This window comes from Macaca nemestrina, chromosome 4 (assembly GCF_043159975.1).
Source record: "Macaca nemestrina isolate mMacNem1 chromosome 4, mMacNem.hap1, whole genome shotgun sequence".
Taxonomy (NCBI): Eukaryota; Metazoa; Chordata; class Mammalia; order Primates; family Cercopithecidae; genus Macaca; species Macaca nemestrina.
The window spans coordinates 126,715,566-126,732,090 of NC_092128.1; the positions used below are offsets into that span (position 1 = coordinate 126,715,566).

General features: G+C 45.0%; 1 protein-coding gene across 1 annotated transcript in view; it reads left to right on the plus strand.

Annotated features, from left to right (window-relative positions):
• The first annotated feature begins 2,350 nt into the window (after positions 1-2,350).
• LOC139362634 (uncharacterized) overlaps positions 2,351-16,525 on the plus strand; it is a 59,384-nt gene continuing 45,209 nt past the window's right edge. Inside the window, exons 1-3 of the mRNA XM_071094144.1 lie at positions 2,351-2,361; positions 3,485-4,091; positions 13,794-13,955. Of these exons, the coding sequence (XP_070950245.1) occupies positions 2,351-2,361; positions 3,485-4,091; positions 13,794-13,955 (780 nt within the window). The remainder of the gene's footprint in view (positions 2,362-3,484; positions 4,092-13,793; positions 13,956-16,525) is intronic.

Here is a 16,525-nt window from a genome sequence, read left to right on the forward strand (position 1 = left end):
GAGGTCAGGAGATCGAGACCATCCTGGCTAACATGGTGAAACCCCGTCTCTACTAAAAATACAAAAAGAAATTAGCCGGGCGTGGTGGCGGGCGCCTGTAGTCCCAGCTACTCCGGAGGCTGAGGCAGGAGAATGGCGTGAACCCGGGAGGCGGAGCTTGCAGTGAGCCGAGATCGCGCCACTGCACTCCAGTCTGGGCGACAGAGCTAGACTCCGTCTCAAAAAAAAAAAAAAAAAAAAAAAAAGCAAACCAATCCTAGCAAGATCTGACCCTGCCTGCCACCCTCTATTCTTTTCCTCTTGCTCATTGTGCAGCAGGCATCTGGGCTGCTTTTCTGCTCCTGTAAATGCCAAGTGGTTTCTCTCTTCAGGACCTTTGCACATGCTCTCCCCTGCCCAAAATGGACTTCCCATACCTCCTGCTGAAGCTGGATTTTTCTCATATTTCAGACCTCAGCTCCCACATCACCTTGGCAGAGAAATCCTCCCTCATCCTGTGGAGGGGGAATCATCCTCCTTTTCATTGCCTCCTCCTGCCGGGTTCTCCCAAAGCAGATATCACACCCAAAAATCAGCTCACTATTTATTGAATTGCTTGTCTGTATGTCCTCCTCCCAAACTCACACCAAATCAGAACAGAGGCTCCCTGCGGCAGGAGTCCCATCTTATTCATTCTCAGAACCTAATACAGTACTTGGTACATAGTAGGCACACAATAAATGTCATTAGAATGAATAAGTATCAAGGGGCCGGCTGTAGTGGCTCATGCCTGTAATGTCAGCACTTTGAGAGGCCGAGGCAGGGGGATCACCTTGGGTTAGGAGTTCGAGACCAGCCTGGCCAACATGGTGAAACCTCGTCTCTACTAAAAATACAAAAATTAGCTGGGCATGGTGGTGCACACCTGTAATCCCAGCTACTGAGGAGGCTGAGGCAGGAGAACCACTTGAATCTGGGAGGTGGATATTGCAGTGAGCTAAGATTGTGCAACTACACTCCAGCCTGGGTGACAGTGTGAGACTCCATCTCAAAAAATAAACAAATAAAAAGAACAAAAAAAGAATGAATAAGTATCAAGGAAGGAAGATTTTGTGATTTGCCACCTTTACATGGAAATCCTGCTTAACACTGACATTTTCTATTTGATGGTATTTCTGTAAGAAGAAATTGAAACTGAGCTAATTGAAAGAGAATGAGGTTGGGCACAGTGATTCATGCCTCGAATTCCAGCATTTTGGGAGGCTGAAGGGGGAGGATCATGTGAGGGTAGCATTTTGAGACCAGCCTGGGCAACGTACAGAGAACCCTGTCTCTGCAAAAATAACATTTAAAAACTGAACCAGAGGCCGGGCACGGTGGCTCAAGCCTGTAATCCTAGCACTTTGGGAGGCCGAGACGGGCGGATCATGAGGTCAGAAGATCGAGACCATCCTGGCTAACACGGTGAAACCCCGTCTCTACTAAAAAATACAAAAAACTAGCTGGGCGAGGTGGCAGGCGCCTGTAGTCCCAGCTACTCGGGAGGCTGAGGCAGGAGAATGGCGTAAACCCGGGAGGCGGAGCTTGCAGTGAGCTGAGATCCGGCCACTGCACTCCAGACCGGGCGACAGAGCCAGACTCCGTCTCAAAAACTAAAAAAATAAAAAAATAAATAAAAACTGAACCAGGTGTGCCAGGTGCAGTGGCTCATGCCTGTAATCCCAGCACTTTGGGAGGTTGAGGCTGGTGGATCACCTGAGGTCTGGAGTTCAAGACGAATAGGGCCAACATTGTGAAACCCCATCCCTACTTAAAATACAAAAATCAGCCAGTGTGGTGGCGAATGCTTGTAGTCCCAGCTACTCGGGAGGCTGAGACAGGAGAATTGCTTGAACCTGGGAGGGAGAATTTGTAGTGGGCTGAGATCAGGCTATTTCACTCCAGCCTGGATAGCAAGAGTATAACTTCATCAGATGTGGTGGCATGTGCCTGTAGTGCCAGCTCTCAGGAGGCTGAGGGGGGAGAATCACTTGAGCCCAGGAGATAGAGGCTGCAGTGAGCCATGGTTGCACCACTGCACTCCAGCCTGAGGGACAGAACTAGACCTTATAGCTAAAAACAAAAAACAAAATAATCAAATGAAAAAAACCAGGCACGGTGGCTCATGCCTGTAATTCCAGGACTTTGGGATGCCAAGGCGGGTGAATCACCTGAGGTCAGGAGTTCAAGTCCAGCCTGGACAACATGGTGAAACACTGGATGTCTCCAGCCCACAGCCAGAGAGGACCTGAGGCCTGCCAGCAGCCGCAGAAGGGGGTTTGAAAGAGGATTCTGAAGCCTTGAGAGAGCTGCAGTCCTGGATGACAGCTCGATGGTATCCTGGTGAGAGCCTGAGCCAGAGGACACAGCTAACCTCACCCAGATTCCTAGCCCATGGAAACTGTGAGAAAAAAAAAAAAAGGTTATTGTTTATTAAGCTGCTGAATTGGGGGCAATTTTTACCCAACAAGAGATAACGATTACAAGGATATTGCTTATTACTCAAAATCACTATATAAAGCCCCTGAAAAATTGAAAGCTGCAACCAGGGAAACACTGAAAATCTCCAAGAACACTGTGTTTCTTCTTGAAGACAGTGAGAAAGCATATACATTTGTTTCCCTTTTAGTTTTGGCCACCAGGAAGCTCAGAGCCAAATTTACGACGCAATTTTAATAATTTTGTAAGCCCCGATAGCCTGCTTATCTGTGTTCTTATTCCTGGCCTTTCATTTTATTCTGACTTTTGGTTTTCTTTGTCCTGATTGTATTAGCTCATCTTTATATTTTTCTATATGATTTGAATTATGGCAAACCACCTCAAATTCAGATTACAGAGAAGCAAGGCATTCGTAAGTTTTTGTTGTTGTTGTTGAGTCTTTCACTCTATCACCCAGACTGGAGTGCAGTGGCACGATCTCAGCTCACTGCAACCTCTGCCTCCTGGGTTGCAGCAATTCTCATGCCTCAGCCTCCCGAGTAGCTAGGATTACAGGCGCTCAGCAATACACTCGGCTATTTTATTTTATTGTATTGTATTGTATTTTTATTAGAGATGGGGTTTCACTATGTAGACCAGGCTGGTCTTGAACTCCTGACCTCAAGTGAGCCACCTGCCTGGCCTCCTAAAGCGTTGGGATTACAGGCTGTGAGCCACCGCACCCGGCCCATAAATCATTTTATAAAAACAGTTTTTTAATTTAGAACATAGTTTTGCACATTAAAAAAAAAGTTTCGCGCAGGTTGAACACAAAGTGCCTACAGGTGGTAGTGGGAAGATGAGGTCATAGGAGTGTGGCTCTAAAGTTCCGAGCATTGGCCAGGGTTGATTTGGATTGGGTCAGAAATATCAAGTGATAACGACGAAAAAGGGAAAAAGGATGGGAATTCGGAGGGAAGGGCCGAGGCCTCGCCCAGTCACCCACAGTAGCATCCTTGCAATGTGTTCCTTGCACCGGTCCCCTAAGTCCCTCCGGCGCCAGCCGCCCGGCCTCGCCCAGCCCCGCCCCTCCCCGCCCCGCCCCTCCCCGCCCCGCCCCTCTCCCTCCCGGGTCCCACCCCTCCCCGGGCCCCAAGCCTGGAGCGCGCCTTGCCCGGCGTCCTCAGTCTCTGCCGGCCATCCGGCGTCCCGGCCGTTGCGTGCTCCGCCCCCTCCCTCCGCGCCAGCGCTCGCCTTCCCAGCCCCGCGGGCCTCACTCGGTTCAGGGCGGTTGGGCCGCACGCCTGTCGGGGCGGGGCTGGAGCGGGCGACCGAGCCAATGGGGCGCGGCGGCGGCGGCGGCTGTTGCGGTGGCTGTTGCGGTGGCGGCTGTGTGGGACCCAGACGGTCTGAGATGGAGGCGGAGGGAGGCGGAGGGAGGCAGCGTCGGCTGCAGCGGCGGAGGGAGGAAGGTGGCGGCGCCCGTCCTGCTGAGAGTGTCTGTGCAGCGGTGGGAGAGAGTAACCGACATGCAGTGTGCGCCGCCGCCGGGATCCTGCTCTCCATCTGCGCCTACCATGTGGAGCTGGAGAAGAAGCGGGACCACGGGCCGTCTGCGACCTGGGACCTGGATGAAGTGCTGCGCTTGCCTCCAGGTAGCCGGCGTTGGGGAGTGGGGCCGGGAGCGGCCGAGCGGGGCGAGCGCGGAGGCCGAGGCCGGGGAGCGCGCGGCTGGAGCTCGGGACTGGAGGCCGCGGGGGGACTGGCGTGGTCGGGCCGGGCGGGGGCCACCCGAGCCCAGGTCGCGGGGAGGAGGTGGCGGTGCCGCGAGGCAGCCGGGGAGGAATGAGGTGGCAGAGTGCAGCCGGGAGGCCGGGGCAGACGGGGAGCGGTCGGGCGGGCTGGGACCGGGCTGGGCGGGAGCGCGAGGGGGCTGCGGAGGGTGGGTCTCGGCCGGCTTGACAGGTTTCTTGGTTCTCGGGAGGCGGGCCGGGGGTGTGGGACCCTGTCCGCCGCACCCGCGAGACCAGCGGCCACCTCTTGTCCCCACCGTCGCTGCAGCCGATGCTCTGGGGCCGGCTCCGACCCGAGGAGGGTTGCGTTTCCCACTGTCTTGGTGATGCTGGGTCAGGTGTTTCCGTGGTCAGGCCTCTTTGTACTCCAGCGCTGGTGAGAATTTGCAGACTTACTGGGACTGTGACATTTGCGGATAAACACGAATTTGACCCTATTCTGGAAGAAGTTACCGGCACTTAACATGCCTGATTTCTTGGATTCCCCCTCGTATATTTCAGTGTGCCAGGAAGGGGGGAAATGTCTGAGTTCGAGTCTAGTTTCAGCTTCATTGGAGTAAAGGACAAGTATGTTGTGTTTATGGCGGTGTTTTAGGCATTGGGATGACTTTTAAACATCGTTGCTTATTAATATAATAGGATACCCATAACAGATTAAAAACACATGCTTTGTTAAACTGGAGCTATTGGTTTGTGTTACTGATCATTTTAGGTTTTTTTTTTTTTTAATGTTGTAATTGGTTTGTCTGTTAGGTTTTATTTTAATGCATTAAATTTCCCTAGGTAAGTTACTTTGAAAAAGGGGGGAATTTACATTTTAAAAGAGGCTGCTTTTTTTTTTTTTTTTTTTTTTTTTTTTTTTTTTTTTGACAGAGTCTCGCTCTGTCGCCCAGGCTGGAGTGCAGTGGCGCAATCGTGGCGGGCGCCTATAGTCCCAGCTACTCAGGAGGCTGAGGCAGGAGAATGGCGTGAACCCGGGAAGAGGCTGCTTTTTTTTTTTTTATGGGGTGATTAAAAACAAAACAAAAGTCGAAGGAATGATTTCAAAATTGATAGGTTACGATTTTAATAGAGACTATGTCTGATATTCAGATGTTTGTTAACAGCAGTCACATTTGAGCGATTTCTTCCCCTCCTGTTGATTGGTAAATTGGTATGTATCAGAAATGTATAGCTCACTAGTTTATTTCGACTCACATATTGTTGACTACATGAACAAGGTAGCATTGGAGTTTGTCTTGTTATTGGTTACAAACTTTAGGGGGCTGATCTTTCCACTTAGCTTTTTTCATGGACCAGATACTCTTTCTCATTTGCTCTTAAACAAAAATCATGTAGCTTTTTACAGGGGAAATAATTATCATAGGGCCAAATGAAACTTTTTAAAAATGCATTTAAAATGTAGGTATCAGGTTACAGGGGAAAATACACAGATGTGACAAAAAGCTCACATTTGTTGTTGGTTATTCAGACCAAGGTTAATAGGCTGATTAGACTCAGATACTCTTTGAGAACCATTGAGTGTATTTTATGCAAATATTTTTATGTTATTTCCACTGTCAGAAAGGACTTTTAAACTAGTAAGTACCTTCCACCCAAAGTTAGTTGAATGAATAAATATGTAAGAAAAACAAGTAGCAGCACATTTCAAGTATTTAAGAAACAAGAAGAGCTAAAAATAACTTTTGATCCTAGTTTAATATGGAATTTAAGCAGAATTTTTTACCAATTTTCGATTTTTTTTTTGAAACAAGTAGTCTATAATAAATGGACCTTTTAACATTGGGGCATGGAAAGAGTACTTTACTGTATGCTTAAGTTGTTTTATTTTTTGAGACGGAGTCTTGCTGTTGTTGCCCAGGCTGGAGTGCAATGGTGCGATCTTGGCTCGCTGCAACCTCCGGCTTCCGGATTCAAGCGATTCTCCTGCCTCAGCCTCCCCAGTAGCTGGGATTACAGACTCCCGCCATCATGCCAGGCTAATTTTTGTATTTTTAGTATAGAGGGGGTTTCTCCATATTGGCCAGACTGGTCTCAAACCCCTGACCTCGGTTGATCCGCCTGCCTCGGCCTCCCAAAGTGTGGGGTTACCACGGTGAGCCACTGCGCCCGGCCTTAAGAATTTTAAGTTCTTAAAATTGCCGTTTCTTGGCTGGGCGCGGTGGCTCACGCTGCAATCCCAGCACTCTGGGAGGCTGAGGCGGGCGGATCAACCGAAGTCAGGAGTTTGAGACAGGCCTGGCCAACATAGTGAAACCCCATCTCTACTAAAAAATACAAAAATTAGCCAAGCGTGGTGGTGCATGTCTGTAGTCCCAGCTACTCGGTAGGCTAAGGCAGGAGAATCGCCGGGCGCGGTGGCTCACGCCTGTAATCCCAGCACTTTGGGAGGCCGAGGCGGGCAGATCACAAGGTCAGGAGATCGAGACCACGGTGACACCCCGTCTCTACTAAAAATACAAAAAATTAGCCGGGCGCGGTTGTGGGCGCCTGTAGTCCCAGCTACTCGGGAGGCTGAGGCAGGAGAATGGCGTGAACCCGGGAGGCGGAGCTTGCAGTGAGCCGAGATCGCGCCACTGCACTCCAGCCTGGGCGACAGAGCGAGACTCCGTCTCAAAAAAAAAAAAAAAAAAAAAAAAGGCAGGAGAATCTTTTGAACCCAGGAGGCAGAAGTTGCAGTGAGCCGAGATCACGCCATTGCACTCCAGCCTGGGCGACAAGAGTGAGACTCCATCTCAAAAAAAAAAAAAAAATGAACTTTTCTTTAAAAAAGAGAGTTTCGAACCATTTAATAAGCATACAGTCTAAGTATTCTCATAGTTATATATCCTGCAAGAGCTCTGTGTTTGTGCACCATAAAACATCAAGTAGTGTATTAAAAGTATATATAAGTACATGTAAGACTAAAGGTAACTGGATCTCTTTATAGTTTTCAATGTGAATTTAATATGTTGTGACTGAAAGTGATGTTTCGTTGTATAGCTGTGGACATAAAATAGTTTAACTTAGATGCTTGCTAAAGGAGGATGGGTAAAAATAAGATATGCTAATAAGAAGAGTAAATAACTTATTTGCCATCTACACAGTGAAATTATTTTAAGAAATTTGTTCAATTTGATAAGCCTGTTTATAAACTACTTGCAAAAATCAAGTAGTTTATAAACTAATGATTTAATAAATGAATTTACAAATCAACTTGTTTTTCAAGTAGTTTATAAATAGGCTGATCAAAATCACATGTGTGTATATACATATATAATCACATATATTTGTACATGTATAGACTCATTTTCTTTTGGAAGTGGGTAGACAAAATATTGAAAGTTTTTATTTTGTCAACCTGAAAGAGACTTTAAATGAAAGCTGATTATTGGAGACCTCAAGTTAGTTTATTATGATAGTGATTGCCATGTAGCAGTACTATTCCAAATGTGACTGATTTAGGAAAAGACAGTTTGAGCCCAAAGGAAAGTTAACAGATGAAAAAGATTCCGAAGAAAGTAATCTTCGAGGATCCAGAGTCAGCACGTGGTTTTGGATTGCTTAAACTCACTTTATTCTCATTTCACAATCCCTAAATGTCTTAACCCAAACAGAATAAGGTAGAGATTAATGAGAGAATCTTGAGGGTCATCTGTGTTTTAAGTAAAGTCCTCTATTATTCTGGGGAGGCATAATGATGGGAAGTTCCAGACTTTTAGATTTCTAAAGAAATATTTTCCCCAAATTAGGAGGCTACAATAGAAATGCTGATTTTTTAATTCTACCAGGTACAGCTAATAAAAAGAGTAACACACCACTATCTCCTATCACCATCATTTCATTTAACAAGAGGATATTTCCATTCAAACAATTTGAAAGAACAGAATCTCTCAGAATAAAAGATCTTTAAATGGGGAATCATTTAGCTCTATGGAAAAGTTTACTTTCAGACCAGCCTGGCCAACATGCTGAAAGCCCGTCTCTAGTAAAAATACAAAATTATCTGAGCGTGGTGGCATACACCTGTAATCCCAGCTACTCCAGAGGCTGAGGCAGGAGAATCACTGAAACCCTGGAGGCCGAAGTTGCGGTAAGCTGAGATCGCACCATTGCACGCCACCCTGTGTGACACAGTGAGACTCGGTCTCAAAAAAAAAAAAAAACTTTCATGTTCTTACTATTTCCCATAAATCATTGAAAACTCTGCTGCAAACCTGCACCAGCCTGCCAGCTAACATTAAGTCAGCACTCCCTGCCCCCTTGGTTTGGTACACTGAGCTCAAATCTAAGGAATCTGTGGGCTTCCAGCCCTCCCAGTTCTTAAACTTGTAGCCTTATCTTCATGATGCCTCAGTTTCTTGTCTTAACTAGAGATTTTAACATCTACTTAGGGCCTGGTGCAGTGGTTCACACCCATAATCCCAGCACTTTGGGAGGCTGACACCTGGCAGACCTCTTGAGCTTAGGTTTCAGACCAGCCTGGGCAACAGGGCAAAACCCTGCCTGTGCAAAAAATACAAAAGTTAACCAGGCATGGTGGTGCATGCCTGTATTTCCAGCTTCTTGGGATGCTGAGGTGTGAGGATCACTAGAGCGTGGGAGGCCGAGGTCCATAGTGAGCCGTGATGGTGCCACTGCACTCCTGCCTGGTTGGTAGAGAGAGACCCTGTCTCAAAAAAGAAACAAATAAACCAAAAAAACCTACTTTGCTAGATGAGTGTTAGGATGAAAAGTGATACATGTATGTTCCTGAAATAAAGTTTGTCCTCAGTTGTAGCTGTCACCATTGATTGGAGATGTTCTTTTTTTTTCAGTGTTTCATAATAAGTGCCTTTAAGTACAATAAGTTTCTTCTATATACTTGTTTATATATTTGGATATTAATTGTTTTAATGTAGCATATTGCTGACATAAAGATGTGTTCATTTAAAACAATTTTGAAGTTGTGCAAGAGAAACTAATAAGCGGATTTTTTTTTTTTTTAGATGGAATCTTGCTCTGTCACCCAGGCTGGAGTGCAGTGGCACAATCTCAGCTCACTGCAACCTCCGCCTCGTGGGTTCAAGTGATTCTCCTATCTCAGCCTCCCAAGTAGCTGGGATTTCAGGCACCCGCCACCATGCTTGGGTAAGTTTTGTATTTTCAGTAGAGACAGGGTCTCGCCATGTTGGCCAGGCTGGTCTTGAACTCCTGACCTCAGGTGATCGACCTGTCTCAGCCTCCCAAAGTGCTGAGATTACAGGCGGCATCCACTGTGCCCGGTCCTAATATGCAAAATATTCTATGTAAGTATTTCCTGTATATTAGACCCCCTCTAAGAAGGGTTTCTATGTAAGCATAGTACAAATGATCTGGAAAGGCTCATAGACTTGGCAAATCTACGTTTCTTAAAACTGTAAAAATAGTCCGGTTGTCCTATGGTATATGTATAGGACATATACTATAGGGGATGGGTTCCAGGACCCCTATTGTTAGCAAAATCCTGGCATAGTCAAGCCCCCACTGTGGGCCCTGCAGAACCTGGGTATATGAAAAGTTGGGCCTCCATATATGCAGGTTTCATTCTGCATTTGGTTGAAAAAGACCCACATATAAGTGGGCCTACGCAGCTTAAACCTGTGTTGTTCAAGGATACACTGCATTTGAAAATCAAGTCCACAAAAAAGTTGCCATGTTTTACAAAATGTTGAATTACTACCTCCCCCATATCAAAATGTTGGATTATTACCTTCCCTGTATCTTAAAGTGCAATCTATTTACTACCCCATTGAGATAATGAAACTTTTAGAATTAGAATAAAACCTCGAGCCAGACATGTTGGTTCATGCCTGTAATCCCAGCTGATGTGGGTGGGTCACTTGAGTTTAGGAGTTTGAGATTAGCCTGGCCAACACAGTGAAACCCTCTCTCTACTAAAATTGCAAAAAATTAGCTGGGTATGGTGGTGGGTGCCTGTAATCCCAGCTACTCAGGAGGCTGAGGCAGGAGAATCGCTTGAACCCAGGAGGCAGAGGTTGCAGCGAGCTGAGATCACACCACTACACTCTAGCCTGGGCAACAAGAGCCTTAAAATAAACAAGCCGGGTATGGTGGCGGGCACCTGTAATCCCAGGCAGGAAAATCGCTTGAACCTGGGAGGAAGAGGCTGCAGTTAGCCAAGATCGTGCCATTGGACTCTAGCCTGGGCAACAAGAGAAAACTCCATCTCCAGAAGAAAGAACGTAGAAGTATTTACTGCTCTTTCCTTTGTCTGAGATTCACAGGTTAAGTGACTTGCCCAACACAGGTTGTTGTTATCTTGGGCAGGATATCTTGGACAAATTGAGACTTGACACTTGGCTTCCAGAGTCCCCTTTGCACCCTACTGCCTGAGCCTGAAAGTTCTAGATGAGTTTGAACAACATAGTGAGGCCCTGTCTCTACAAAAAATAGCCAGGCATGGTAGCATGTACTTGTAGTTCTAGCTACTCAGGAGGCTGAGGTGGGAGGATCGCTTCAGCCTGGGAGGTTGAGGCTGCAGTGAGTTGTGATCATGCTACCGCACTGCAGAGAGGGCCACAGAGCAAGACCCTCTCTCTCTCAAAAAAAAGAAAGGGTTAAAAGTATGTCTTCTTTTTAAAAAATAGAAGGCCAATATAGATAGATATAATGGAAATTATTATATTGTCAGATTCTTTTCTGTACTCAGCCCTGACAAAACATGCTGTCTTCAACTTTACTTAGTTGGAGACAACTTATTTAGTTGAAGAGAGAAAAGGTTCTAATTTGGGTTCCCTTTATCCAAGGAGTTTCCACTTTTACTATGTATTGTTCAAACCGAAAAGAGACTTTGTATTTAATCTCAGATGTAATTAAGTACTTGAAATAAATTAGATTTCTTGTTAAATTAAGAGCTGCTTCAGGTTCTTAATTAGTAGTACATTCAATAGTCAGGAATATACACTGTTGTTGTTGAGACGGAGTTTCGCTCTTGTTGCCCAGGCTGGAGTGCAATGGCGGGATCTCGGCTCACTGCAACCTCTGTCTCCTGGGTTCAAGTGATTCTACTGCCTCAGGCATGAGCCACCATGCCCAGCTAATTATGTATTTTTAGTGGAGATGGGGTTTCTCCATGTTGGTCAGGGTGGTTTTGAACTCCCGACCTCGGTGATCCGCCTGCCTCAACCTCCCAAAGTGCTGGGATTACATGCATGAGCCCCCATGCCTGGCCAGGATACACACTCTTAATTTCATGGTCACCTGTTACCATGAAGCCATTTTCCAGATACATAAAATATCTAAATTTTCACAAAACCAATATATAGAGTATGTGGCTACTGTCTTTCTTTTTTGTTTTTTGAGACAAGGCTTCCCTCTGTTGTCCAGGCTGGAGTGCAGTGGCATGAACAAGGCTCACAGGGGCCTCGACCTTTCAGGCTTAAGGGATCCTCCTACCTCAGCCTCGAGTATCTGGGACCACAGGTGTGTGCCCACACGCCTGACTCATTTTTAGTTTTTTGCAGAGACGGGGATCTTGCCATATTGTCTGGATGGGTCCAGAACTCCTGGGCTCAAGTAATCTGCTGGCCTCAGCCTTCTAAAGTGCTGGGGTTACAGGCGTGAGCCACTGTGCCCTGCTTGTCTTCTTTTTCAAGTTGGTCAGTTCTCCTTGCAATGAATGCCTTTCCCCTTACATTTGAACACCTGAGGAATTACTGACATAGAAAATTTCCGTTTCTTTCTCTGTCTTTTTTTTTTTTTCTGAGATGGAGTCTTACTCTGTCACCCAGGCTGAAGTGCAGTGGCTTGATCTCGGCTCACTGCCACCTCAGCCTCCCGGGTTCAAGCGATTCTCCTTCCTCAGTCTTCCGAGTAGCTGGGATTATAGGTGCCCACCACAATGCCCAGCTAATTTTTGTATTTTTTTTTTTTTTTTTTTGAGATGGAGTCTCGCTCTGTCGCCCAGGCTGGAGTGCAGTGGCCGAATCTCAGCTCACTGCAAGCTCCGCCTCCCAGGTTCACGCCATTCTCCTGCCTCAGCCTCCCGAGTAGCTGGGACTACAGGCGCCCGCCACCTCGCCCGGCTAGTTTTTTGTATTTTTTTAGTAGAGACGGGGTTTCACTGTGTTAGCCAGGATGGTCTCGATCTCCTGACCTCGTGATCCGCCCGTCTCGGCCTCCCAAAGTGCTGGGATTACAGGCTTGAGCCACCGCGCCTGGCCTAATTTTTGTATTTTTTAGTAGAAACAGTGTTTTCACCATATTGGCCAGGCTGATCTCGAACTCCTGACCTCAGGTGATCCACCCGCCTCGGCCTCCCAAAGTGCTGGGATTATAGACAATGAGTCACCGTGCCCAGCCTGTCCATGGATTTTTTTAAAAATGTGCTTTGAGCAATCTAAAACGAAAGCAGTCTGCCTAAAATTTATATTCTTATATTTCTACTATATTACAGATATTGATTTTGTGGCGCTATGATTTAATAAGATATTTTAACGGTAATGAAACATTTTATAATTTTGTATATTGTTATTTTCTAAAAAGTTTAGTTATTTAAGTGCAAATGCAAAGGACAGGAGTGATCATATTGAAGCACTAGGAAAAGACTTTGTGGGTAAAAATTTGACCTCAAATATGCAAATATTTAACTTCCCATGTGGAAATAATGTCTTTTTACAAAAGAAAAATGAACATATTTGTTCGCAAGGTGTTCTTATACACACACACACACACACACACACACACACACACACACATACACACGCACCTTTAGAAATGGTAACCAGGCCGGGTGCAGTGGCTCACGCCCGTAATCCCAGCACTTTGGGTGGCCAAGGTGGGTGGATCACCTGAGGTCAGGAGTATGAGACCAGCCCGGCCAACATGGTGAAACCCTGTCTCTACTAAAAATACAGAAATCAGCTGAGTGTGGTGGCATGCGCCTGTAATCCCAGCTACTTGGTAGGCTGAGACAGGAGATTGCTTGAACCTGGGAGGCAGAGGTTGCAGTGAACCTAGATTGCACCAGTCTACTCCAGCCTGTGCGACAGAGCGAGACTCTGTCTCAAAAAAAAAAAAAAAAAAAAGAATATGGTAACCAATCTATATTCTTTTTAGGTGATCTTTGAAAAACAAAAGCAAATCTATCTGCAAACACATCTAGGTGGGGCAAGAGTGTGTGAAAATGAGACATTAATTAAGATTGATTGTTGGAATAAGTGATGTAGAAAGTAGACAAAGTCCCTTCCACAATTTTGATGAAAGTTCTTTCAATTTGTTTCATCACTCAGCTTAATAAGAAATAAAATTGAAAATAATTTACATTGTCTTACTATTTACATTCTACTAACTCCATATGTGTAGAAGTGTAAGGGATTTTTAGAAGAGAAACAAGGTTGAGACTTTTAAACCTGAATTTGGATAAAAGATGAATCTTCAAAAGTATTGATAATTTTGGAAAATAATTTTTAAGAAGGGCATGACAGCCAGTGATTATCTAGTTAGGCAATTTGTTGCCAAGGATTGTGAAGCTTTACTATAAAAACTATAGGATGAACAATGAATCCTTGATGCTGAGATTTTATTTGTCTTCTTTTTTAATAGGTGGACATTGTACCACTGATTACCAAAGCAGACACGATTTCTAAACATGATTTACAGATGTTTAAGAGTAAGATAATGAGTGAATTGATTAGCAATGGCGTCCAGATATATCAGCTCCCAGCAGATGAAGAAACTGCTGCTCAAGCGAACTCCTCAATTAATGTAAGTTTCAGGAACAATATCTGACAAAGAGGCTATAAATGAGTGTTTCTCCAGAATCTAGTGTGAGAATTTTACATTTTCTTCATTTTGAAAAGTTTCTGCTGAGAATTGATTCTTTGTAAGCAGATTTATTTAGATTTAATTCAAACACCGTGTTCCTCAAGGATACTGGCCTATAATTTTCTTCTTGGAAGTATATTTTCTTGCTTTGATATCAAGGGGATGCTGCCTCATAAAATGACTCTGAAGGTGTTACCTCTTTTTTCTATTTTTTCAAAGAATTTGAGGATGTTTTATATTAAAATTTCTTTGAATGTTTGGTAGAATTTACCCATGAAGTAATCTGGTCCTACGCTATATTTTGGAGTTTTGAAAAATTACTTCTTTAGTTTCTCTATTTGTTATTGGTCTCTTTAAACTCTCCATTTATTCTCCATTCAGTCTTGGTAGGTTATATCTTTCTAGTCATTTCACCATTTCTTCCAAGTTGTCAAATTGGTTGATTTATAATTATTCATAATAGTCCAGTATAATTCTGTTTATTTCTGTAAGAAATAATTTTTTTTTTTTTTTTTTTTTTTTGAGACGGAGTCTCGCTCTGTCCCCCAGGCTGGAGCGTAGTGGCCGGATCTCAGCTCACTGCAAGCTCCGCCTCCTGGGTTTACGCCATTCTCCTGCCTCAGCCTCCCAAGTAGCTGGGACTACAGGCGCCCGCCACCTCGCCCGGCTAGTTTTTTGTATTTTTTTTTTTTTTTAAGTAGAGACGGGGTTTCACCATGTTAGCCAGGATGGTCTCGATCTCCTGACCTCGTGATCCGCCCATCTCGGCCTCCCAAAGTGCTGGGATTACAGGCTTGAGCCACCGCGCCCGGCCAAGAAATAAATTTCTGTAATAAGTTGTAATATCTTCTCTTTCATTTCTTGTTTTATTAACATGTTCTCTATTTTTGCCCTTAGTCAAGGTAAGGGCTTTGATTTTGATTTTTTTTTCCCAAAATCAACTCAGCTTAATTGATTTTTTTTTGTTTTATTTTTTGAGATTCTCACTCTGTTGCCCAGGCTGGAGTGCAGTGGCACAATCTTGGCTCACTGTAACCTCCATCTCCCGGATTCAAGCGATTCTCCTGCTTCAGCCTCCTGAGTAGCTGGGATTACAGGAGCGTGCCACCACGCCTGGCTAATTTTTGTATTTTTAGTTCAGACAGGGTTTCACCATGTTGGCTGGGCTGGTCTCAAACTCCTGGCCTCAAGAGATCTCCTGGGATTACAGGCATGAGCCACCGTGCCTGGCCGATTAAAATTTTTTTTATTCTCTATTTCATTTATTTATGCGCTAATCTTTGTTATTTCTTTCCTTCTGCTAATTTGTTTTTTTTTTTTTTTTTTTTTTTTGGTGTAAGGTTAGGTTGTTTATTTGAGATCTTTTTGGTTTTTTTTGAGATGGAGTCTCCCTCTGTCACCCAGGCTGGAGTGCAGTGGCCGGATCTCAGCTCACTGCAAGCTCCGCCTCCTGGGTTTACGCCATTCTCCTGCCTCAGCCTCCCGAGTAGCTGGGACTACAGGCGCCCGCCACCTCGCCCGGCTAGTTTTTTGTATTTTTTTTTTTTTTTTAAGTAGAGACGGGGTTTCACCATGTTAGCCAGGATGGTCTCGATCTCCTGACCTCGTGATCCGCCCATCTCGGCCTCCCAAAGTGCTGGGATTACAGGCTTGAGCCACCGCGCCCGGCCAAGAAATAAATTTCTGTAATAAGTTGTAATATCTTCTCTTTCATTTCTTGTTTTATTAACATGTTCTCTATTTTTGCCCTTAGTCAAGGTAAGGGCTTTGATTTTGATTTTTTTTTCCTAAAATCAACTCAGCTTAATTGATTTTTTTTTGTTTTATTTTTTGAGATTCTCACTCTGTTGCCCAGGCTGGAGTGCAGTGGCACAATCTTGGCTCACTGTAACCTCCATCTCCCGGATTCAAGCGATTCTCCTGCTTCAGCCTCCTGAGTAGCTGGGATTACAGGAGCGTGCCACCACGCCTGGCTAATTTTTGTATTTTTAGTTCAGACAGGGTTTCACCATGTTGGCTGGGCTGGTCTCAAACTCCTGGCCTCAAGAGATCTCCTGGGATTACAGGCATGAGCCACCGTGCCTGGCCGATTAAAATTTTTTTTATTCTCTATTTCATTTATTTATGCTCTAATCTTTGTTATTTCTTTCCTTCTGCTAATTTGTTTTTTTTTTTTTTTTTTTTTTTTTGGTGTAAGGTTAGGTTGTTTATTTGAGATCTTTTTGGTTTTTTTTGAGATGGAGTCTCCCTCTGTCACCCAGGCTGGAGTGCAGTGACGCAATCTCGGCTCACTGCAACCTCCGCCTGCCAGGTTCAAGCAATTCTCCTCCCTCAGCCTCCTGAGTAGCTGGGACTACAGGCATGCACCACCATACCCAGCTAATTTTTTTGTATTTTTGGTAGAGACGGTGTTTCACCATGTTAGCCAGGCTGGTCTTGAACTCCTGACCTCAGGCAATCCACCTGCCTCGGCCTCCCAAAGTGCTGGGATTACAGGCATGAGCCACCAT